The 20,105-nt window shown below is 40.1% G+C and overlaps 1 protein-coding gene across 1 annotated transcript in view; it reads left to right on the forward strand.

Annotated features, from left to right (window-relative positions):
* The window catches only part of CEP290 (centrosomal protein 290), a 3,346,332-nt gene that overhangs the window by 3,231,029 nt on the left and 95,198 nt on the right, over positions 1-20,105 (forward strand). Inside the window, exon 50 of the mRNA XM_044087863.1 lies at positions 1,569-1,642. Within this exon, the coding sequence (XP_043943798.1) occupies positions 1,569-1,642 (74 nt within the window). The remainder of the gene's footprint in view (positions 1-1,568; positions 1,643-20,105) is intronic.

Here is a 20,105-nt window from a genome sequence, read left to right on the forward strand (position 1 = left end):
AGTGCAAAAAAATATACTTATATCAGCTTTGAATTTCCAGATGGTTTTAGAAGCAGTCTTAACCAGGCAACAAGGAAGCTCTGAATAATGAGCACAATCTTACAAAAATGTAATTATTTTATACCAGCAGGATGAACGATATTTCTAAAGTTAAAAACTCAGGCCAGTCAGATAAAAAAAAAGCTATAGATCAGCAATAGAAGCAATCCAAGCCAGGCAGCAAGGAAGCTCTGAAATAGTGAATGCAATCTTAAAAAAAAATTACAAGAACATTTCTTTGCAGGCTGCTCACTTAGGGGACAGTAGGACTGGGACCATCTTCTGTGTAATAATACTTCTCAGTAATTGTTCATTACATCTTAGACTGCTGACTGAACTGCTGTTGTAAAGATAGGTTATGTACCATATCGTTACCCCAGATCTTCAAGGTTAGTTGGTTAGCAGTCTAGACACTCAGCCTGTAACACCCCCCACCCCAGTCCATCTCCAGTACCTCTCAGAAGGATTTTGTCCATCAGTTCCTGACCAGTTCCAGTCATGGGGCCAGGAAAGAATTATGAATGAAAGACACACAGCTTCCTTTATGAATGCATTTCCATGATATCAGGATGAGGAAGGGTGTCCTGGTTGGTAATTGCTATGGAATTCTAAGCAGTAATGATGATGCCTAGGAGAAGGCAGAACTCATTACTTCTTGGACTGCTAGAGTTATAATAAAGTATATAACCCTTAGGGGGCTGAAAGCTTATAGATTCTCCTTGTGCAAAACTTTGCCTACACTGCTGAGGTCATAACATCACAAAAACAAAAGAAAACTTTTTTTACAGTTTTGTGTTCACTTTCTGTTGGCATCTTTTGAGATAATATTGTCAGATTCCACTTAGATTACACCACTCACTTTTTTGGCTGTGTACTCCAGACATTATGCCTTCTTTGGCAAGAATGATTTATTGGGAGTGTTTTACTCTGGGAGTTCAAATAGAATGGTGAAAGCTTGAGCTAGTAAGATATGAAAAATATGTGCTATCTGTAATTCCTGAGCTTTACTGAGAGTTTCCACTCTTGAGTTTATTACTTTCTTTACTTCCACCTATCTTCAGGTTTGGTTTCTGCATTTGATTTTCTTCCTGAAGAGTAAAGCTAAAGTAAACTGTTTTGTACTTGTACACAGGGACCTATGTAAAAATGTGCAAAGCTTATTTTTAGTTGGCTCTTTATCAAATGGTAGAATTTTTTGGAGGTAAAGTACTGAGTTATTTGAGGTTGTCACTTAGATAACTTCTTCCATAGGACAGCTACTCCATAGTGCATGTATAGTCATAACACACCAGTGTGTCCAGTATGTCATGCATGAGGAGGAATAATTACTAAAAATGTATCTGTTAATAGGAGAACTTGAACTTAGAGTGTGATTTCCAAATGTGATCGCTTTACATGGTTAATTATAATGCATTTTAGTAGTTCCAGCAATTAAATACAACAGATGTATTTTATATGTTTACATTTTCTTTTGTCATCTTTCAAGTATAGAATATGTCCTATTATTTATTTATGTATTTATTTTTAAGATTGAATTACTTAAACACTTCCCTGAAGATGCTAAAACAGAACCAGGTCTCAACAGAGAGCTTCAGCTTATCAGGTATGAAGTAATGGGATGCTTATTATATGTATAATATTTCTACTGTATTATTAGAAATACATTGTTGGGCATAGTAGGCTGAACTGTATATCACTAATGTTTAGCTAAATTTATTTGCATGTTGAAAGAGTAGTGCAGTTATAGAATAACAGTTATTAAATGTTTTTCTTTTGAATTTAAAAGTATTTTGATAGGAATGCACTCATCATTTATGAAATGTTGTACTGTTGTAAAACGTATATATTTAATGAATGTTAAATGTTGCTTAAACTTAGGATAGCCAACTTTCTTACTAGTGAAACTGAGTGAATATAAAGGGTTTTGACAGAAGATTTGAACACTGACACTGGAGGAAAATGCTGATCAGTGGAGGAGCATGGAACGCATTGAAATTGTTAGAACAGAGTCTATAGACTTTACCTTGGGCGTTGCTGAAATGACCAGAAATGGGAGGCGCTCCCCACATGGTTGTGTATGAAGGACCAAATGATGTGGCTGGCATACCTCTCAACACAAAATATCTGGAGAAAGCCTAAAATAATGGGAGTACAAAGGCCCAAAAATAGGAACAGATTTTGAATATTGCCCTTAGAAACTTTGAAAGTTACTTGAGATTTCTGTTAGCATGCATTTTCTGAAGAATATCTAGTCTGAAACTTAAATGTATGTCATCAGAGGCATAGATGGCTTGAACTAATGCCCCACCCCTTGCTCAAAAATAACAGCAAAAAACAAAAAGGCTTCTACAATCAGCAGGATGCCATTTGTCTGGCTTCTTGCAGTCAGTTACCCCCCCACACACACACACACACACACACACACACACACACCAGAGTGTTCAAGTAGAGCAAAAAAGGTCAACTCCAATAGACTGTTCATAGCAGTTTAAAGCACAAGCCTCTTCCCAGGTACAAAAAAACAGAAGGACTGCTCCACTCCTATATACTGGCTGTCCAAGTCAGCCAGATACACACCCCACACTGCACCTGGCCTTCAGTGGAAGAGCTAAAAAATAATAATAATTGTTACATTTTAAACTATAGCAACCAATTGCTACATTTTTATCAATGAGCTTGCTACAACTTACCGCAGAAGTTGCTGGTACAGAAGAATGCAGGAACGGCACTTCAGGATTGTACCACTAGCGCCTTGCACCCAGAGCACATGCCCCCTTCACCCAATCCTTGCTACACTCTGTATGCCATTTCTTATTGACTTCACTCCTCAGAGATTTGCCAGAAAAACACACATTGCATGAGCACAGATCAAAAATATGAGGCAAAACTCTGCATATTCTGCTAAAATCTGAACAGCTGAGAGGTATGGACTGCCCAAGGAAAGAAGCAGTTGGGGCAAAACAAAAAGTAAGAAAGTTTTGTAATGACCTGTAGTTGACTTATTAACAGAACTGCTTTGGGTGTGCAATCTGGGTGGTTTGTTGTGATTGTAGAAATTTGGCTTTGTGATGCCTGACTCATTTTTTGGTTAATTTTTATAAGATGGTCAGTCTTTGATGGCCACTGGGGAGTTGTGATTTTTTTTAAGTACTTTCCTTGGTTGCTGAGTTTTATTAAGGATTTTAGCTGAATTTCTTCCTGAAGAGTAAAGCTAAAGGTCCTCTGTTTTGTAGTCCTTCACATAGGGACCTACATAAAAAATGTGTATTTCTTATTTTTAGTGGACTCTTCTTATCAAATTATGAATTTTTTTTGTGGCGAAGTACTGATTCGAGGCTATCACTTAGACAGCTACCATAGGGCAGCCATGACATCCTGGTTTATTAGTTAGAGGATTTTGTAGTCTTGATATAGTAGAAAAATGTTTATTTAATTTTATGTCGGGGCCCTAACATCGCAGTATAGAATTCCAGTCAGAGATTCAAAATAAAATTTTAAACTGGAGATATTGTCTTGTGGTTTGGAGTGGAGTCTAAAGTTACTTAGGGAATATTTGAAGGCTGGATGGATGACAGTAAATGAGATGGGCTGTGATCACTGAAGCTGGGTGAAGAATATGTAGAGATGTTATGGAGTAAGTAGTATTTTTTTATTACATGTTTTAAGGTTCAAATAAATACTCTCAAGAGTTTATAGCATGTATGAAATATTTAAGTATGCTTTGAAAATTATTTTTGTTTGATGGGGGAAAGTAAGCTACTATTAAGAAGAGTTTTTCATCTTTTTTTTTTTTTTGATATTACAATGAGTATAATCAACCAGTTGGGATTCTGGTCTGAAATGTCATGGGCCTGTGCATGAAGTTTACTTGAATGTTGTATTTCAAGTGAAACATTGTTCTGATACCATTTGTTTTTCTAGACTTAGATTTTGTGTGTGTGTGTGTGTGTGTGTGTGTGTGTGTGTGTGTGTGTGTGTGTGTGTGTGTGTGTGTGTGTGTGTGTGTGTGTGTGTACTTGTAGTCTGGTAAGAATTGACTTAGGTCTGGAGAACTGTCTTTTATCCAGGGTTCAGTTATTGTGATGATGTCTTGGAAGTAAGGCAGGAGAAATGTGTCTAATTGTTTTCAGTTTGTTGGTGAAGCTGTCAACATTTAAAAGGTTGAGTAAAAGGAGGGAGATTAGTTTTAGGTGGACTGATTTTAGGGATTGTTTAGTGTTATGATGTTGGCTCTGCATTAGATTTTGCATTTCCAACTATGAATATTAAAAGAACAGGTTATTTGCTGTAGAATTTTTTTGCCATTTCAGTAAGTGGATGAAGTTGATTTACTTGCTTGATTGTGCTGGGTCTGAGGGAGACTTTTTAGATGATTGATGAGGGAGCCTGTGATTTTATTTCCCTATGTGATACATCCAGTACTGGTTGTAGTGGGCAGTTATGGAATGTTTGGTAGTATGCAGTAGTGCTTGAAAAAAAGAGAGTGAACAGATTTAATTAGAGAAGAGCTGATTTTAAATTATGGAGAGAGATGTAGTTGTTAAAGAGAATGCAGTTGCAACTTATAAGGTCTGCTGACTTATTTCAGTAGAATAGCGGCTAAGAGGACTGAGTGATATTATCACCTGGTAGTAAGCATGAAGTATTTATTTTCTGGAGCAACTAAGTAAAGGGTAGACAGTACTGAGGTGGCAGTATGCAGCATAGCTTTTGAATACCTCTGTAAACTGTATCCCCAAGCAACTCTTTATAGAACATTGGTAGATGGAAATTATTGAAGAATATAGATATGACGTAGAAGAGTAGAAAAAGCAGTGTGAGGATTGTTAAACTGAAAATGACATGGTTCTATACCAGCAAGCTAACTATACTTAAAACAAGGTCTACTTTAGAACAATGAAAACGCAAAATGTCGAGCGCTCACATGAGCGAAAAATCAGGAATTCAATATTGATTTTTTTGGGATCGCAGTCCAGTGAAGATCGGAATATTTGCCCTTTTCTCACTGTAGTGTGATCTCAGAGCAGGAATATATATTTAGTGGGGGGGGGGGTGCAGCCCCCCACAATAGCGATTTCGAGTTCCTGATTATTCGCTCATGTGAGCGTTCGATTGTTTGATTTTTCGTTGTTCTAACCTAGACCCTTAAAACATATAGTACTGATGTAAGGAGATTTGTAAAATTTTATGTACTATGTGGTTTTGGTTTGGGAATCTTCTGAATGAAATAAAAAAGGAAGATGCTAAAAAATAAAAATCTTTGAATAACTGTTGCAGACTTATGTAGGAAGGAGGTTATTGCAGTAATAGAAAAACTCTTCTGCCACCTGAGCTTTGGCAAGTATAACTGGTACATCTTCCAGATAATAACTCTGTAGTGGCTCCTGCCCTGTTGCTATAGGGCACATGGATAGTGACACTGGACTTGACACATGTTTTTTGGCAGATCATCTTTGAGTTCTGCACAAGAAGTTGCATCATTTCATGCTTGGTAGGCAACACTTTCAGTAAGAAGTGCTGCTTTTTTGTCTGTCCTGTGCACTCAGGGTGCTTAGGATGGTGCTAACTGGTGGTGAGACTTTAAAGCAGAAGGAACTCCATGCATTGTTTTCTGGATCACTGGCTCCTAATAATTAGACCAAAGGACTTCATTATGGTTTCCCTGGGTCATTTTCATGGGTGTCCACAAGCAGTCTCTGGTCCCATTTTAAGATTGCTTTGACTGACAGTGAGCACTGACACTGAACAAAACACTGTAATATTTATCACTCCTGCCCAAAGACAAGAACTAGTAGGCCATATCTGTTGTGGCCTAACTGGAGACACTGCAAGGTTTCTGTTTCAGACCCTCTTTTGCTTTCTAAATTTGTTGGGTGCACAGGCTTCATAATGCCTTTAATTGAGCTGCCTTTGGCTGCAGTAAAAACTACAAGAAAAATCTAGACAAGCTAGAGTTTTCACTGTGTGGTAACTTACACCTCCTGTAGTTGATGTCCATGGGATATATATGTAAATGACCCCTTCAGAGCATCAGGTGTCTGTGTCACAAGACGTCTGAATGCCATGGCTCTTTCTACTTTTGAAGCCAATAAAGCCAAACTCCACTAGCTGTGGACATGCACGTTTCATCCTTTTTATTGACCTCATCAGCATGGCATAAGTAGATAATTTGACTGTACTTTGAAAATACAGAGTCTTTAAACCCATTGGATGTCCGTAAAGAATAAGGTGCCTGTAAAATATCCCAACTAGCATCCAAACCAAAGGGTAAAAAAGGACACACAGACAAACCATTCACTAAATACTGCAAGGAAAATACAGACAAGCTAGAGTTTTCACTATGTAATACCTTAAACCTCCTGTAGTGGAGGCCCATGAGATGTATGCAAATATTGTAAGGGGAACAAGGAGGAAGGCCTACACTGGAACTGCAAGGAAAAGTGTCATTTAGCTGAAAAAGATTTGATGGATTTTAAGAGATTGATCCATTAAATCTCCAATTCCTCTGTGATCCCCCTCTACGTTTGAAGGTACCCTGCCCCCTTTCATGGGGTCTGTAATTCTGGAATTGAATGACTACTCAGAAAAGGAAGTATTCTGTCTGCAAGGTTATTTGGTAGAAAAGGGATGTTTTGTGATCTGTACTAACATTGCAGAGTCTAAGTAACTAGTTACATGAAACATGTTGGATAAACTTTCTTAAACCATCCCTTTTCTTAAAGTTCCAGCACTTAAGTATGAGCTTCAGGACCAAAAGGAAATTCTGGGGACACTGGAACAGTCCTGAAGGTCAAAATAATATCTCAATAAGGCTTTCCTTTAACTATACATGTATTCTTATCAAGACTGTGAAGGCTACATAGCTAAAACGAGAACCGGGTGCATCATACACATACGTATAAGTAAATAAAGGCATTTTAGCTGCTATATGGGTTTTCCTTAGCCCCCTTTATCCAAGAGATAAGTTAACGTGTCTGAGGTTTTGAGAATAATGTCAGACTAATAATTCAATATAAACAGAAAATAATAAGGACCGTAGAACAGGATGGATGAATTCATGTAAAATCAGAGTCCAAAAGTTTACATCTTTGTGAGAAGGAAAAATATTGTTAAAAACTTTTTTGCCAGGGCAGCACAGTGGCACCAAAGTTAGCATTGCTGCCTTAGAGCACCTTGCTCTCCAGTTCTGTTCCCAGTATGATTACCTTCTCTGCATAGTCTGAATGTCCTTCTATTCATATATATATATATATATATATATATATATATATATATATTTATTTATTTTTTTTTTTTTTTTTGCCAGGCGCTTCAACTTTCTTTTACCTCACAAAGACATGTCACAATCAATTAGCAATCTTACAAAACTATCCAAAGGTGTGAATGCCTTGTATGTATGTGTGTGTGGCATATGAGAGACTGGCATCTTATAAAGATCTTGTTTCTCTGCCTTTTGCTCAGTAATTGCAAGGAGAAGCTTCTGCACTCCTGTGACCCTGAACTGGATAAATCAGGTAATGAAGACTGAATGAATGAATAAACTGGTTAATTATTTTTTGTGTGATACAGTTGAAGCCAGAAAAAAAGTTCACATTACAGCCTTTAGAGGCTCTACATGTCCTGTCTGGAACTGTAAAACTTTTAGGAAGAAAATCAGGGCTCTGATAAATTGACTTATACAAGACTGATAATGGTTTATACAGTGGAATGGGAGACACTGAAGATGGTAAAGAAGAAGTTCAGTGAAATCCTGGTATCTTCGCTCTCCTTCAGCAAGGTAGCAGAAAGTCACTCAGAAGGGTCTTCTATAAGTTAAAACTGTCTTTAAAATGAACATCCTTTGGAGAGGAAACCTTCATTATTTCCATCCTCTATTATTTACATCACAGTTATTTTTTCTCAGTATAAAGTTAATTTCCTAAATTAAACTCCTCAAAAAATGTGTGTATGTTGTGTTCTGAATAGAAAAAGAAACAAGACATTTTTAAATATAGTCTTTATTGCAAAGAACAATATACTGATGGTTAAACATTCATCTTGTCTTCACTTTCAACCATATTGCATGTAGATCTACATTACTTCTCCACCATCTTGTAATAAAGTTATGACCATCAAGCAGTCCCACCAGAAACAGGTTACCAGTGTGCCTTCTCTTAATAAATCTTCACTGAGCTCCATTTATCAATCTAGGTATCTCCACATCCACAGCCATATCTGGTTCATTTAGCACCCAGTGCCCTACCCCCTTAGCTCTTAAAGTGAAAAGAAAAATAAAATAAAAAAACAACACTGTTTTTTGATGCACCAAGCCAATGGTAAATATGTATAAATCAGCTTCCCACAACTAGATACACGTCCACACATGAAGCACTAAAATTCCTTTCTGTCTACCTGGGGAGGATGCTGTCTTTGCCCCAGCCTTGCTAGAGTTCTGTCCTCCGCTAATCCTGTTGCCATTATTCCCATCATTACTTTGTAATCTTGGTGTAAGACCAAATTTGGTTTGCAAGAACCTAATTTAAAGGATATTTTCCTGTTTCACAACTGTCAAGATTACTGCTTCTTTCTATGTTGCTGGGACTTCTCTTGTAGTGAGGGCACAATTGCTTCCTCATTTTAGATCCCCCCAATTTAAATTATTCTAAAGGGATCCCATCCATTTCTGGGGACTTTCCATTTTGGTGTCTTTGCATTTGTTTTTCAAGTTCTACCATAGAGATGTCAGTTTTTCTGCTTGTGAAGAGGACAGTTTAGGTAACTGCAAGCTTTTGAGAAAAAATAGTATTTCCATATTTAGTATCTCATCAGTCAGCTCCTCTCTGTATAAGTGAGCATAATATTCCCCACAATAATTCATCTGGTATATTTTATCTGGTAGTTTACAAATCTTCCCATTTTCAAGTCCTCTAGTTCACATACCCATCTTTCTTTTCCAGCTTGTTTCAAAAGGATTACTAAACTCTTTTCTGCTCTAGAGGACCTGCCTAAGAAATATTTTATATTGCTTTTTGCAAGAATTGTCGCTCACTTTCTAGTACTTGATGTTCTTCGTGTTTCACTGTTGCAGTCATGACATTTGAGTTATCCTGCCAGGGGTAGCCCTCAGTCGGCCCGAATGCCAGAGGCTTAGTATTTCTGCATCAGTTGCTGTCGCTCCAGGACTGACATCAGGTCATTAGTGGTATAAAATCAGGCAGCTGACACCATTACATCAGTCTTTCTTGCCGAGGATCCCGAAGCAGAAGCAGTTCGCACGAGTGCCGATCAGCCGCTACCTGAGTTTTCATTTCCGAATTGAAGTTGAAGTCTTCTAAAGCTAAGTATCCTGTTGGGGATCCTTTTTTCTTGCTCTAACCGATGTCAGAAAAAGTTAACAATTGTCTCACCTGTGGAAAGCAAATACCACACCAACACTTCCATTCTTACTGCATCACCTGTTTAGGCCTAGATCATGACTTCCCCTGCTGTCGCTTTTGTGCTTTGTTCAATGCCAGAACTATACGTTGTCAGGCCCTTATTGTAGCTAGATATTTTCGCTCTCAGTCCTCGAATTCCAATATGGCTTCAGTAAGCCATCCAACTACTGATCTTCCGAAAAAATGTAAGGATAAAGACAGAGACAGACCACACAGGTCCAAAACTACTGACGACATTTCTGTTAAGCTAGTCGTCACTTCTCTCGTCCTCAGTGAGGCGCTTTCACAGCCCCTGATGCCCTCTTCTGTGGAGTCGCAGGCCACTACCAAGACCCTTTCAGAGTCCGGTATGCCGTGAGACTCTTCTTCGACTAAGGATCCTGTGGATGTGTCTACCTTGGATGGGTCTCGAGCCGCGGAGCAGGCACCGCCTTCCGAGGAAGTACTTTGCACTGCCGATACTCGACATTGACCGACGACTTCTTTCGCATCTTCAGTTCTTTCGAAAACAACTGAGTTTCTAAGGCCCAGGGTATGAACCACACCCAAATAAAGACGACCCAAACTCAGGCCCCTGCTTCCTTGCCTCAGTCTCAAATGCTTATAATGGCAGAAGACCTTATAATGCTTATTAGGGGAAGCCAGGCTACCCCTTCCAAAAGAAAAAGAGACTTGTCCCCAGTACTTTTATCTGAACAGGATTCTGATGACTCTGATGCTTCTGAATATAAAGATATGCAACTCCTCTCTGCTTATGAGGATTCTGGTGCAGAGGAATCCATCCCTTCAGCCTCTCCACCCGAGGATTTTCCTTTGGGGAAACACTGCATACCTTAAGGGAGCATTTCCAATGGGAATGTCAGGACTATCCTCAGTCAAAAAAGAGACGCAGGGAATTCTTAGATCTACCACACCACAGACCTCTGGCCATTCCTCCTGTCCTGGATGTTGTGGATGATGTTTTTATGGAATCCAGTTTGACTCCTGACACCCTCCCTCCTGCTCACAGGAAACCTGACCGGTATTATAGAGTCCCTGACTCGCACAAATTTCTTTTCAAAAATCCTACTGCTGACCCCAAGGTCATCTCTTAAGGACCTAAAGGAATCAAAGCAACTTCAGCTAAGAATCCCACCCCCTCAGATAGGGATTCCTGAGCATTAGACAGATGGGGTAAAACAGTATACACCTCTGCTACTCTTGCTATTAGAGCATTCCATTTTCAGTTCCACATGCTGAAATGTCAGCAACATACCATGGAACTCCTCAAACAAAAAATATCTTCTTTTCCTGCTTATGCAGAAAATAGAGAGTTACAAGAGTTAATGCATTCTGCAAGTCAAGTAACTAAGCACACCTTACAATGTGGTTTTGATGCCCTAGAAGCATCTTGCAGGGCAGCAGTCACTGGTTCTATCCTCAGAAAGCATGCTTGGCTTAAGGAATGGACCTTGCAAGACCATGTCAAATCCATATTATTGTGAAACAACAGGCATATAACTAATAAAACAAAACAAAAAATGTGCAGAGGCAAGATGTCACTCCAAAAACACGTTTAATCTACTTTAAGCGCTTTTCGTCAGCTATGTCCGCTGACTTCTTCAGAAACTGTTGAAATTAATTAACAGCCTGACCTTTATATAAACTGGCAATTAAAACATCTTTAACACGTGGCCAGAAAAGCCATCCCATTTATACTATTTAAAATGACAAAGGCTAAAAGTTCTCGAGACAAAAAAAAAAAAGGATAACAGTGGATAATAAAATAAATACAATGTGTAGTAAAAAATCACACAAATCATTTTCATACTTCACTAAAGTATGCACTTTCAGTTTTCTGCGCTTCCCTTTGGCTTATCCACTGCTTCCAGAGTTTTCACAAAATGTCAGGCTCCTGCCATTGCTTTTTGCAAACAAAGAAATATTCAAATTTACCCCTACTTAGATAACTGCCTGATTCAGGCAGACAGTCAAGAAAAGCTGCTACAGCACCTGACCTTTGTAAAGGACCTACTGACCTCCCTGGGGTATACTATAAACAAAATGAAATCAAAACTAGTCCCCACACAAAACATTGTATTCCTAGGAGCAAGCTTGGACACAGTATCCCAGATGGCATTCCTTACTCCAGAAAAACAAGCCTACCTGACAGGCTACTTCTCTCAACTAGCCACCAGAACCCAATTATCCACAAGGAAAATCCTGCAGGCTGTAGAGTTCATGGCATCTTGCATTCTACTCATTCAATATGCCACACTGCATATGAGGAAACTACAGTGGTACCTAAAAAGCCTTTGGTGTCAGCACTCTCAAGACCTGGAAACTCTTATACCAATGATACCTTGTCTAAGGAAAGATTTTCTTTGGTGGGCAGCAGCATGCAACCACAACAAGGGACTTTCCTTCTCACAACCCCACACCACCCAGACCCTCACCACAGATGCATCAGACTATGCCTGGGGTGCTCACCTGGATGGCAGGTACATTCAGGGCCAATGGAGCCCAAACCAAATACATCTGCACATCAACCAAAAAGAGATGTTAGCTGTTCAGCAAACCCTGACAGCTTTCAGACCCCTACTTTATTCGGGGCCTCTACTGATCAAAACAGACAACACCACAGTGATGTGGTATATCAACAAGCAGGGAGGGACTCACTCTTATCCTCTCTGCAGGCTCGTCATGACCCTTTGGCACATGGCCTCAGCCATACAACTACACCTTTTAGCACAATTCCTGACAGGCTCTCTAAACTCTCTGGCAGACAACCTAAGCAGAAACCTGCTAGATCCACATGAGTGACTGCTAGACCACAGAACCTTCACCCTTGTAACCCAGAAATGGGGCACCCCGAAGTTCAACCTCTTTGCCTCCCACTCCAATCATCAGCTCAGCAAATTCTGCACCAGGGAACCTCACAGCAAGGCCTGGAAAGTGGATGCTCTATCCTTCTAGTGGGTAAACGTCTCGGTCTATGCATTTCCCCCACTACCACTCATTTCAAGGATACTGCTCAAAATAAGGGAGGAAAAGCCAAGGGGAATCCTGACTGCCCCAGACTGGCCACACCAGCACTGGTATCCACTGCTGCACAGCCTGTTACCCCTACCACCATGGCACCTACCTCAGATCCCAACACTCCTGACCCACAGGAATGGAGAATTCATGCATCCCCAATTGCAGAGCCTCAACCTGGCAGCCTGGTCTTATTCTCTGACCTCTCCTCAAGCTGCCAGCCTAAGCAAACAAGTTCTAGATGTGATATTTGAGGCCAAATGCCCCAGCACTAGAAAGCCCTATGCTGACAAGTGGAAAAAGTTTTGCACCTGGATCCAGGCTAAGGGAGCTGGAATGGCACAGCCCTCCCTACCTCTCATCCTGGATTACCTGGCAGACCTACTACACAGGGGTCTATCCTTCTCTTCTATTAAAATTCATGCCTCAGCCATCTCTGCTCATTTCAGCACAAAGCCACCTCTCTTCTCACACACTCTCATCAAACAGTTTCTAAGAGGGGCAAACAACTTAAGGCCACCCAGAAGAGCTCCTACCCCAGCTTGGGGCCTTAAATTTGTGTTGAAAAAGCTCACCCTGCCCCCCTTTGAACCTGCAGCTTCAGCAGAGTTAAAATTTCTCTCTTGGAAGACAGCCTTGCTTCTGGCCATCACTTCTGCTAGAGGAGTATCAGAGCTACAAACACTTATAGCTGTAGAGCCCTTCATCATTTTCCATGCTGACAGGGTCTCCCTCAGGACTAACCCATCCTTCATGCCTAAAGTGGTGTCCAGTGTGGCTCTCAACCAATCCATTCATTTGCCCACCTTTTTCCTCTAACCCACAAAACAAGGGGGAAAGGATTCTGCACTCTCTAGACGTGCAGAGACAGCTCCGAGGAACAGAAGGCAAGGCCATATCCAAACAAACAATCTCCGAATGGATAGCACACTGTATCCATTTCTGCTACAAGCAGCACGGGAAATCACCCCCAAAGGGGGACAGGACACATTCCACCAGAGCAACCTCCACCTCTGCAGCTTTTCTCAGAGGGATCCCCACCAGGGACATCCTGGAAGCTGCAACATGGACATCTGTTCATACCTTCACCAAGCATTACCACCTGCCTATCTTCTCCAAATCCAGGGCAGGCTTTGCCACCGCAGTCTTGCAGGGCATCCTACCCATCCCCCAGGCTTCTTGACAGCTTCCACCCTTTTCTTTAGCTTTGGGAATCAGCCCAAATGTGATGACTGCAACAGTGAAACACAAAGAACATAGTACAGTTGTGTACACGTACCATAAATGTAGATGTATTCACTGTTGCAGTCCTGGTTTCCCTCCCTCCACCCCCCTTGTCTCTCTCTCTCTCTCTCTCTCTCTCTCGCTCCTTACAAGGAAATTTTGGTATTTACTTTTTACTGGTGGTGTTCTTCCACCATAACCTAGCTCCCTACTGGGGGCTCCTGACAGGGCAAGAAAAACTGATGTAATGGCGTTGGTTGCCTGATTTTATACCACTGCCGACCTGACGTCAGTCCTGGAGTGATAGCAACCGATGCAGAAATACTAAGCCTCTGGTATTTGGGCCGACTGAGGGCTACCCCTGGCAGGATAATCCAAATGTGATGACTGCAACAATGAATACATTCGAACATCTACATTTATGGTAAGTGTACACAACTGTACTTTCTATTTCCTGCTGAGCTTTCACAATCTCCTTCCAAATTCACCTCCACTCTCCCTTTCCTCTCTTGTAATTCACCAAGCCAACTTTGCCATTCCTTGAGGATTCTGTTCTTGTTATAGCTCTTCATTCTGCTATACTGCTCCAGAAATCTCCAGTGTCTAATCACTATTCTGAAGGATAATGGTAAACTTACTGTCAAGGGTGCATGGTCAGAACTCATTGGTTTCACCTCCCAGTCATGCGTTCCATACTTTTTATGATGAGAAACATAAATCTTGCCTATTCACAAATATCTATTTGCTGTAAGCAAACAACATATGCATGCAATATTATTTTTCTTGAGGCAAACATGTATATCAACTCATGCCCATCATATCCCTTAGCAACTTGAAATATTGTCCTATCCATGATATTCTTATACTTTGAGGCCTCCTTGAACATCCCCATAGTGTGTAGTTACATTAAAATCGCCTTCTCGTATTATATTTCCTTGTGCAAATTCAAGCATCTGACCACAAATTCCCCTGATCTCCTGGTATGAGGATTCTGGTCTATATATATATTTATTATAGTAAACAAAATATCTTTTATCATAGTGTTTTTTTTTCAATCTTTAAGTTGTTCTTTCAATGTATATTTTAATGTTAACCTATTATTATGCCAGTCCCCCTTCCTTTATCCTCCTCATCTATTACTGTCACTTGTGAGAATCCAGATTTAATTAATTTTCGTGTTCTGAGGTTGATAATTGAGCTTCTTGTAGGAGCAGTAAATGTGGGGACTCTCTTATTAGGTATCTGAATATCTTGTCCCTCTTGCCTCAAAGTATAAGAGCACCTCATTGGCCCTCTTCAAAAGGAACCTTGATGATTGGATGGGAGATAGGAAATTCACCCCGGGGATCATGTCAGTCACCCTGCTAGACAGGGGCCCAGAGAAGTAAATATTGTGGGAAAAAATTTCTAGGGAATTGTTATGGCTAGGCTTGCATAGGCCTTAGGGCCGATAGCCTAGTACCAGCCTATGAACTGGACTACTCAGTCTGTTTATATTGCATAGTTTATAGAGTCCAGATTTTCTTGTTGTCCTGTCCCCGCGTACAAGACACTGTTTTTAAAAAGAATACCTGCATGTTTGCTCCCTCTGTGTTTTACTGATTTAAAATTCTCTGAAGCTTCAACCAGGTAGAACACAATGGATGAAGCATCAGCTCAAAGAAACCCACCAAAAAAGCATTTTTTTGCAAGAGGGCAAGTCCCCCTTTGGGGAGGGGGGGTTTGATACCTACACCCATTTACTTATACATACAACTTTATGACTGTACAACTATGGAGAAAACAGAAAGGCCAACACTAACTGAATGCTGCTGCTGTGCAGACAGAAACCACACCCACTATGATTTGCTATGGAGAGCAGCAACTCTGGAGTTCAACATCTAGAAACAAAACTCAACGAGAGTTCTGTGCCACACAGCTTCAAGTGGACAATGTTTTAAGCCTTAAGTATGACCCAGCCAACCCAAGTTTGATTAGAGGCTTAAGTGTTGGAATAGTGTGGTAGATGAGCATGGGAGTGAGCTGATGATGCTGGCTCACCCATCCTAAGAGGAGCAACAGGTGATTTTTGGTTGCTTAACCAACACTGTGCAAATGGCACTTAAAGAGCTAGGACCAGGTACATAGCTTGGTGATCCCTAGACAGTGGTGGTAACTCTTATTAGCATGTGGGTAGAAGCATGACCACAAAGGGTGAGACAGTAGGACATTATGTAGAAATCCAGGAGGTGATGTCAGCCCCAGATGCAGGGTTAGGGCTTTACAAGAAATGCCCTCATTTCCAGCATGCTAGTGAGGGAACAAACCACTTCCATGGCTGCCTGGAAGATGACTCCTCCAGTCAGTTCTCACCTTTGCACTAGAGAATTAATTGGCTTAAGTTGACAGAAGGAGATATGTTGGTAAGCAGTCCTGGAGGTAAACAGCACATAAAAAAATCTCTTCCACAATGCACTTGTCTAAGTGTAGGGTAACGTGAATACTTAACAATCACATTCAAATGATGGACGATAGAGTCCTTATATGAATTTTTACTTGTATTTACTGTTTTTCGGAGATGTATTTATTTATTCAGTTTGGTAACCAGGGTAGAGCACTGATCCAAATGGACCCATTTCAAGTCTCAGCCCAGACAGCTGTAAATGACAGTAGGCAAGCACGTTAAGAAGTATTATGGATACAAACAAAATGTATGAAGACAGCAAAAAAATTAATAATAAAGTACACAGCACAGGGGCAATGTGAAAGGATGGTTAGAGTAAGAAGAAGAGTGAAATAGTGAAGGGATAGAGCACACGGAGTAAAAGATAGTAAGGGTACATAGAAATTAACTAAGTGGAAAACATTTGCACAGTTTTATGCTTGGAAGGGGCACTTCAGAAAGGATACAAGAGAGTTGTTAAGCACTGTGTTTTGCATTTCCCTATGATTTTCCATTCCCAGCTGCTGTTTTGCTGACACTTAAAAATATCATAGCTGTTTAATAATAAATGTCATAGCTGTTTAATAACTTGGTTGTAGTATCATCGCAGAAGTATGTCTTTATGTCTTTTTTTTTTATGTGTGGTATAATGTGTTCTCTTAGGTTATATGACGTGGAAAAAAGGGACAAGGTAATTTTTTTTAACCTTTCCTTTTTCTGCAAGTTTGTGCAACCTTTGAAGTAACACATTTAGAGATGGGGATACAGTGGAGCAGAGATTCTGTGCAGAAAAGATACTTTTATTTTGTACGCAGGGTTTACATTGCAGTTTTGTATACTTACATTATTGTGTGAGCATATTTTTTTCCTCACTTTGCATCCCATGAACATAACACAGACTCGTCAGTCTCTATATGGTAGCTCATCTGTGGTCAGGAAAGGTGCAGGATTTATAGACTGTTTGCCCTCAATCCAGACTGCATATGATTGTGGAAGAAATGTTGGCAAGGAAAGTGGCCTTGAAAGTTTTCCAAACTGTTAGTAACAGTTATTAAGGTAGTTGTAGACAAACACCACTGAAGTTTGATGCATAAACATCTAACAGGAAATTCACTCTGACAGCTTATTCATAGCAGCAGTGGATATTTAGGATCTAGCTTTACTGACAAACATTGCCTTTACTGCAGTACGTCTCTAGCGACAGCAATTTGTTAGCAGACTTTCTCAGCTTTTAGTGTTCACATGGATTGCAATTAGAATCTTCAGTTGCTCTAGCATCATGTGAACACTGGGAGACTTTGCTGCCTCACTTGTAAATATCTGGCTTCCTTATATTCTAGGGAAGCTCTCCTTTATGCCTTCCTGCTGTTTTGCCTGCTACAGCATGTCCTTTTAAAGGCCATGTTCTACAGAGCTCATATGCTTTTGATAACCCTTTTATCGACCCAAACAACCATGCTGTCTGTTCTCCAGCTCTGTAGTATGCTCCATTATTTTTGTTATGAACATACTACTACTACTGCGCAATCTTCTCTATGCAACAAATGTAAGAGGAAACGCAGTGCAGTTTCGCTGATAAGCTGTTTAAAACTTTAATTTGCGAAATCAACTTACACACACATAAATGAAATAAAAAACGAGAACATTTTGTCTGTGTTACAGACTGACATTAAAGAGTTGAGCGCTTTCACCTAACTCACATAGGCTTCATCAGAACTAATTAACTCTGAATCTCTGTCGTTTAAATAGCTTTTTGGTGCCAAATTCCTTTGGTGCATTTAAAGCCTTATACTCACAATTCCTAACTAATAATATACAAAGAAAATGTGTACTATGTATATTATAAATTACAATAAAAATGTCATGGAGGTCATAACAAGGCCGAAATATGCATATCCACAGCTAGTGGGGTTTGGCTTTATTGGCCTGAAATTGTCCGTTAAAATGACGAAACAAGTCATGGGCATTCAGAATCGCCAATTAGCTGAAACACCTGATGTTCATAGGGATCATTTGCATATATCCCATGTGCCTCTAGTACAAGAGGTTTGGGATGTCACTCAGTGGAAGTTCTAGCTTTGCTGGAGTTTTCATTTTGTTTTTACTAATTCCTTTTAAATGTGACTGTATCACAGCAATGATCATGCTATTCAAGTATTTAGATTTAAATTTTATGTTTGTAGTGAGCACCCCAATACAGCTGTCCTTTTCTTATGCCAGGCCATTTACCTTCCTGGTTTCTTTTAGAGAGACAGAATCCAGGGGAAGCGAGAGCCCTCACATAGACTAAACATGCACTGTCAGCTCATATCCAATCTGAGGAGGGTGCAAGTTCAGGAAGACTGAGCAGTTGTCCACCCCTTTTTCGGAAGAGAAAGAGCACTAAAGTTAACCATTCACTGAACATTTCTGCTGTTAAAAGCAAATCCACTAAGAGCATCACTGTTTCCAGTGCTTGTTTTACAAAAATCTCACATGTGTGCCATTGTCAATTCAGCATATGCTTATACCTTCCCTGAGCATTATTACTTGGAACACAGTTTTAGGAATAGTACCTCCTTTGGCACCTCAAAGCTTTAGGACTGAGTTAGTGCTTTAGGACTGTACCTTTAGAACCCTTGATTTTCCCTGGATTTGTCCTTCCAGGAAGTTTTAATTTTCACAACTTGTGATTCTTGCCAACAGTTGATTTCTGTGGAAGGACTCTGGAGTCAGTCACATTGGCATTTGATTTGGAAGGGAGAGTTTTTTTAATTGGATGCTTATTACCCTTCCTCTGCTGTTGTACTTGAATGGCCTCTCTTTCCTATGGCTGTGGATGGATTTGCCTTGAAGATGGGCAAGTGTGTGATTTCTTATATCTGTATGTTGGGAATATTCTTTTGTTTTATTTCTTGCGGGCTGAGTGGAACAGGTGATGAACATGCCTACACTGCCTGGATATATCATGTCTTGATATGTGCCAGCAGAAGGCACCCATGACTATGATTGTGGAAAAAAGTGAATATTTAGAAGGATGGCAAACAAAGGATATCATAAAAGGAAATTCCAGCAGTTACCCACCTCAAAATGCTTCTTAACAGATTAAATAATTTAGTGATATCACAATTTTGAAGGGCTGTGTTGACAGACCATCCCTTTGCAATTTTTTTTTAATTATGCTGGCCGTGGAAGGAGAATCTGGTTTGGTCAAAAAAAAGAGCTAAGTGTTACAGGGGAACTCTTGAAAGATCCAGGAGTTAAAAGACAAAGTTCTTAGGATACTGGAAGAAAGCATAGCAATACTGTAGCTGTGGCATATAATAAAGGGAGCTATTCACAGTTATAGCTGTGGCTTATAATGAAGTGAGCTATTTGCAGTTGTGAAAAAAAAGACAGTTGAGGAGTATGGTTCACCAGGAAGGGGAAAATAGTTGTTAAAATGGCTGCTAAAGACAAAGGAAGAATGCAATACACAAGCAAAGTGAAAAATAAGGGGAAGAGCTATGCAGAGGCCAGAAAGATGCAGTGAAGTGCATAAGACAGGGCCAATGTAAAATGGAAGAAAGACTAGCAACAGCTATTGAGACACAAGAAAAGGGGAGGGGGAAAAAAAGAAGTAAGAATAACACTCATCTGGTTTGAGAAGTTCAGAAGGAAAAAGAGGTCAGTGAACAGTAGGATACAATTGTTTGCAAAGCTGTACGTCAGAAGTTTGAAGATTGGGCAAATTAGGTGATATCTGAAGAAGTGAAAAAGGTGTCAGGTATAAACTCAATGCTAAGAAATGTACAGTTGTACCCTTTAGGAAGTCAACCATCCCAGCTAATTACCATGTTGATAATATACCCCAAGAGTTGACCCAGTGGTCAGGAATCTGGATACGCACGTAGGCAGTAGCCTTACCTTCAAACACCAAGTGACCACAATGGTGACAAAATCCTTTATGTTGCACAACTTACAAGTAAGGACATGGCATATAGGTCCAAAGTGGTCATTATCCCACTATA

Source organism: Protopterus annectens, chromosome 11.part0, assembly GCF_019279795.1.
Source record: "Protopterus annectens isolate FY-2018-M chromosome 11.part0, PAN1.0, whole genome shotgun sequence".
Lineage (NCBI taxonomy): Eukaryota > Metazoa > Chordata > Ceratodontiformes > Protopteridae > Protopterus > Protopterus annectens.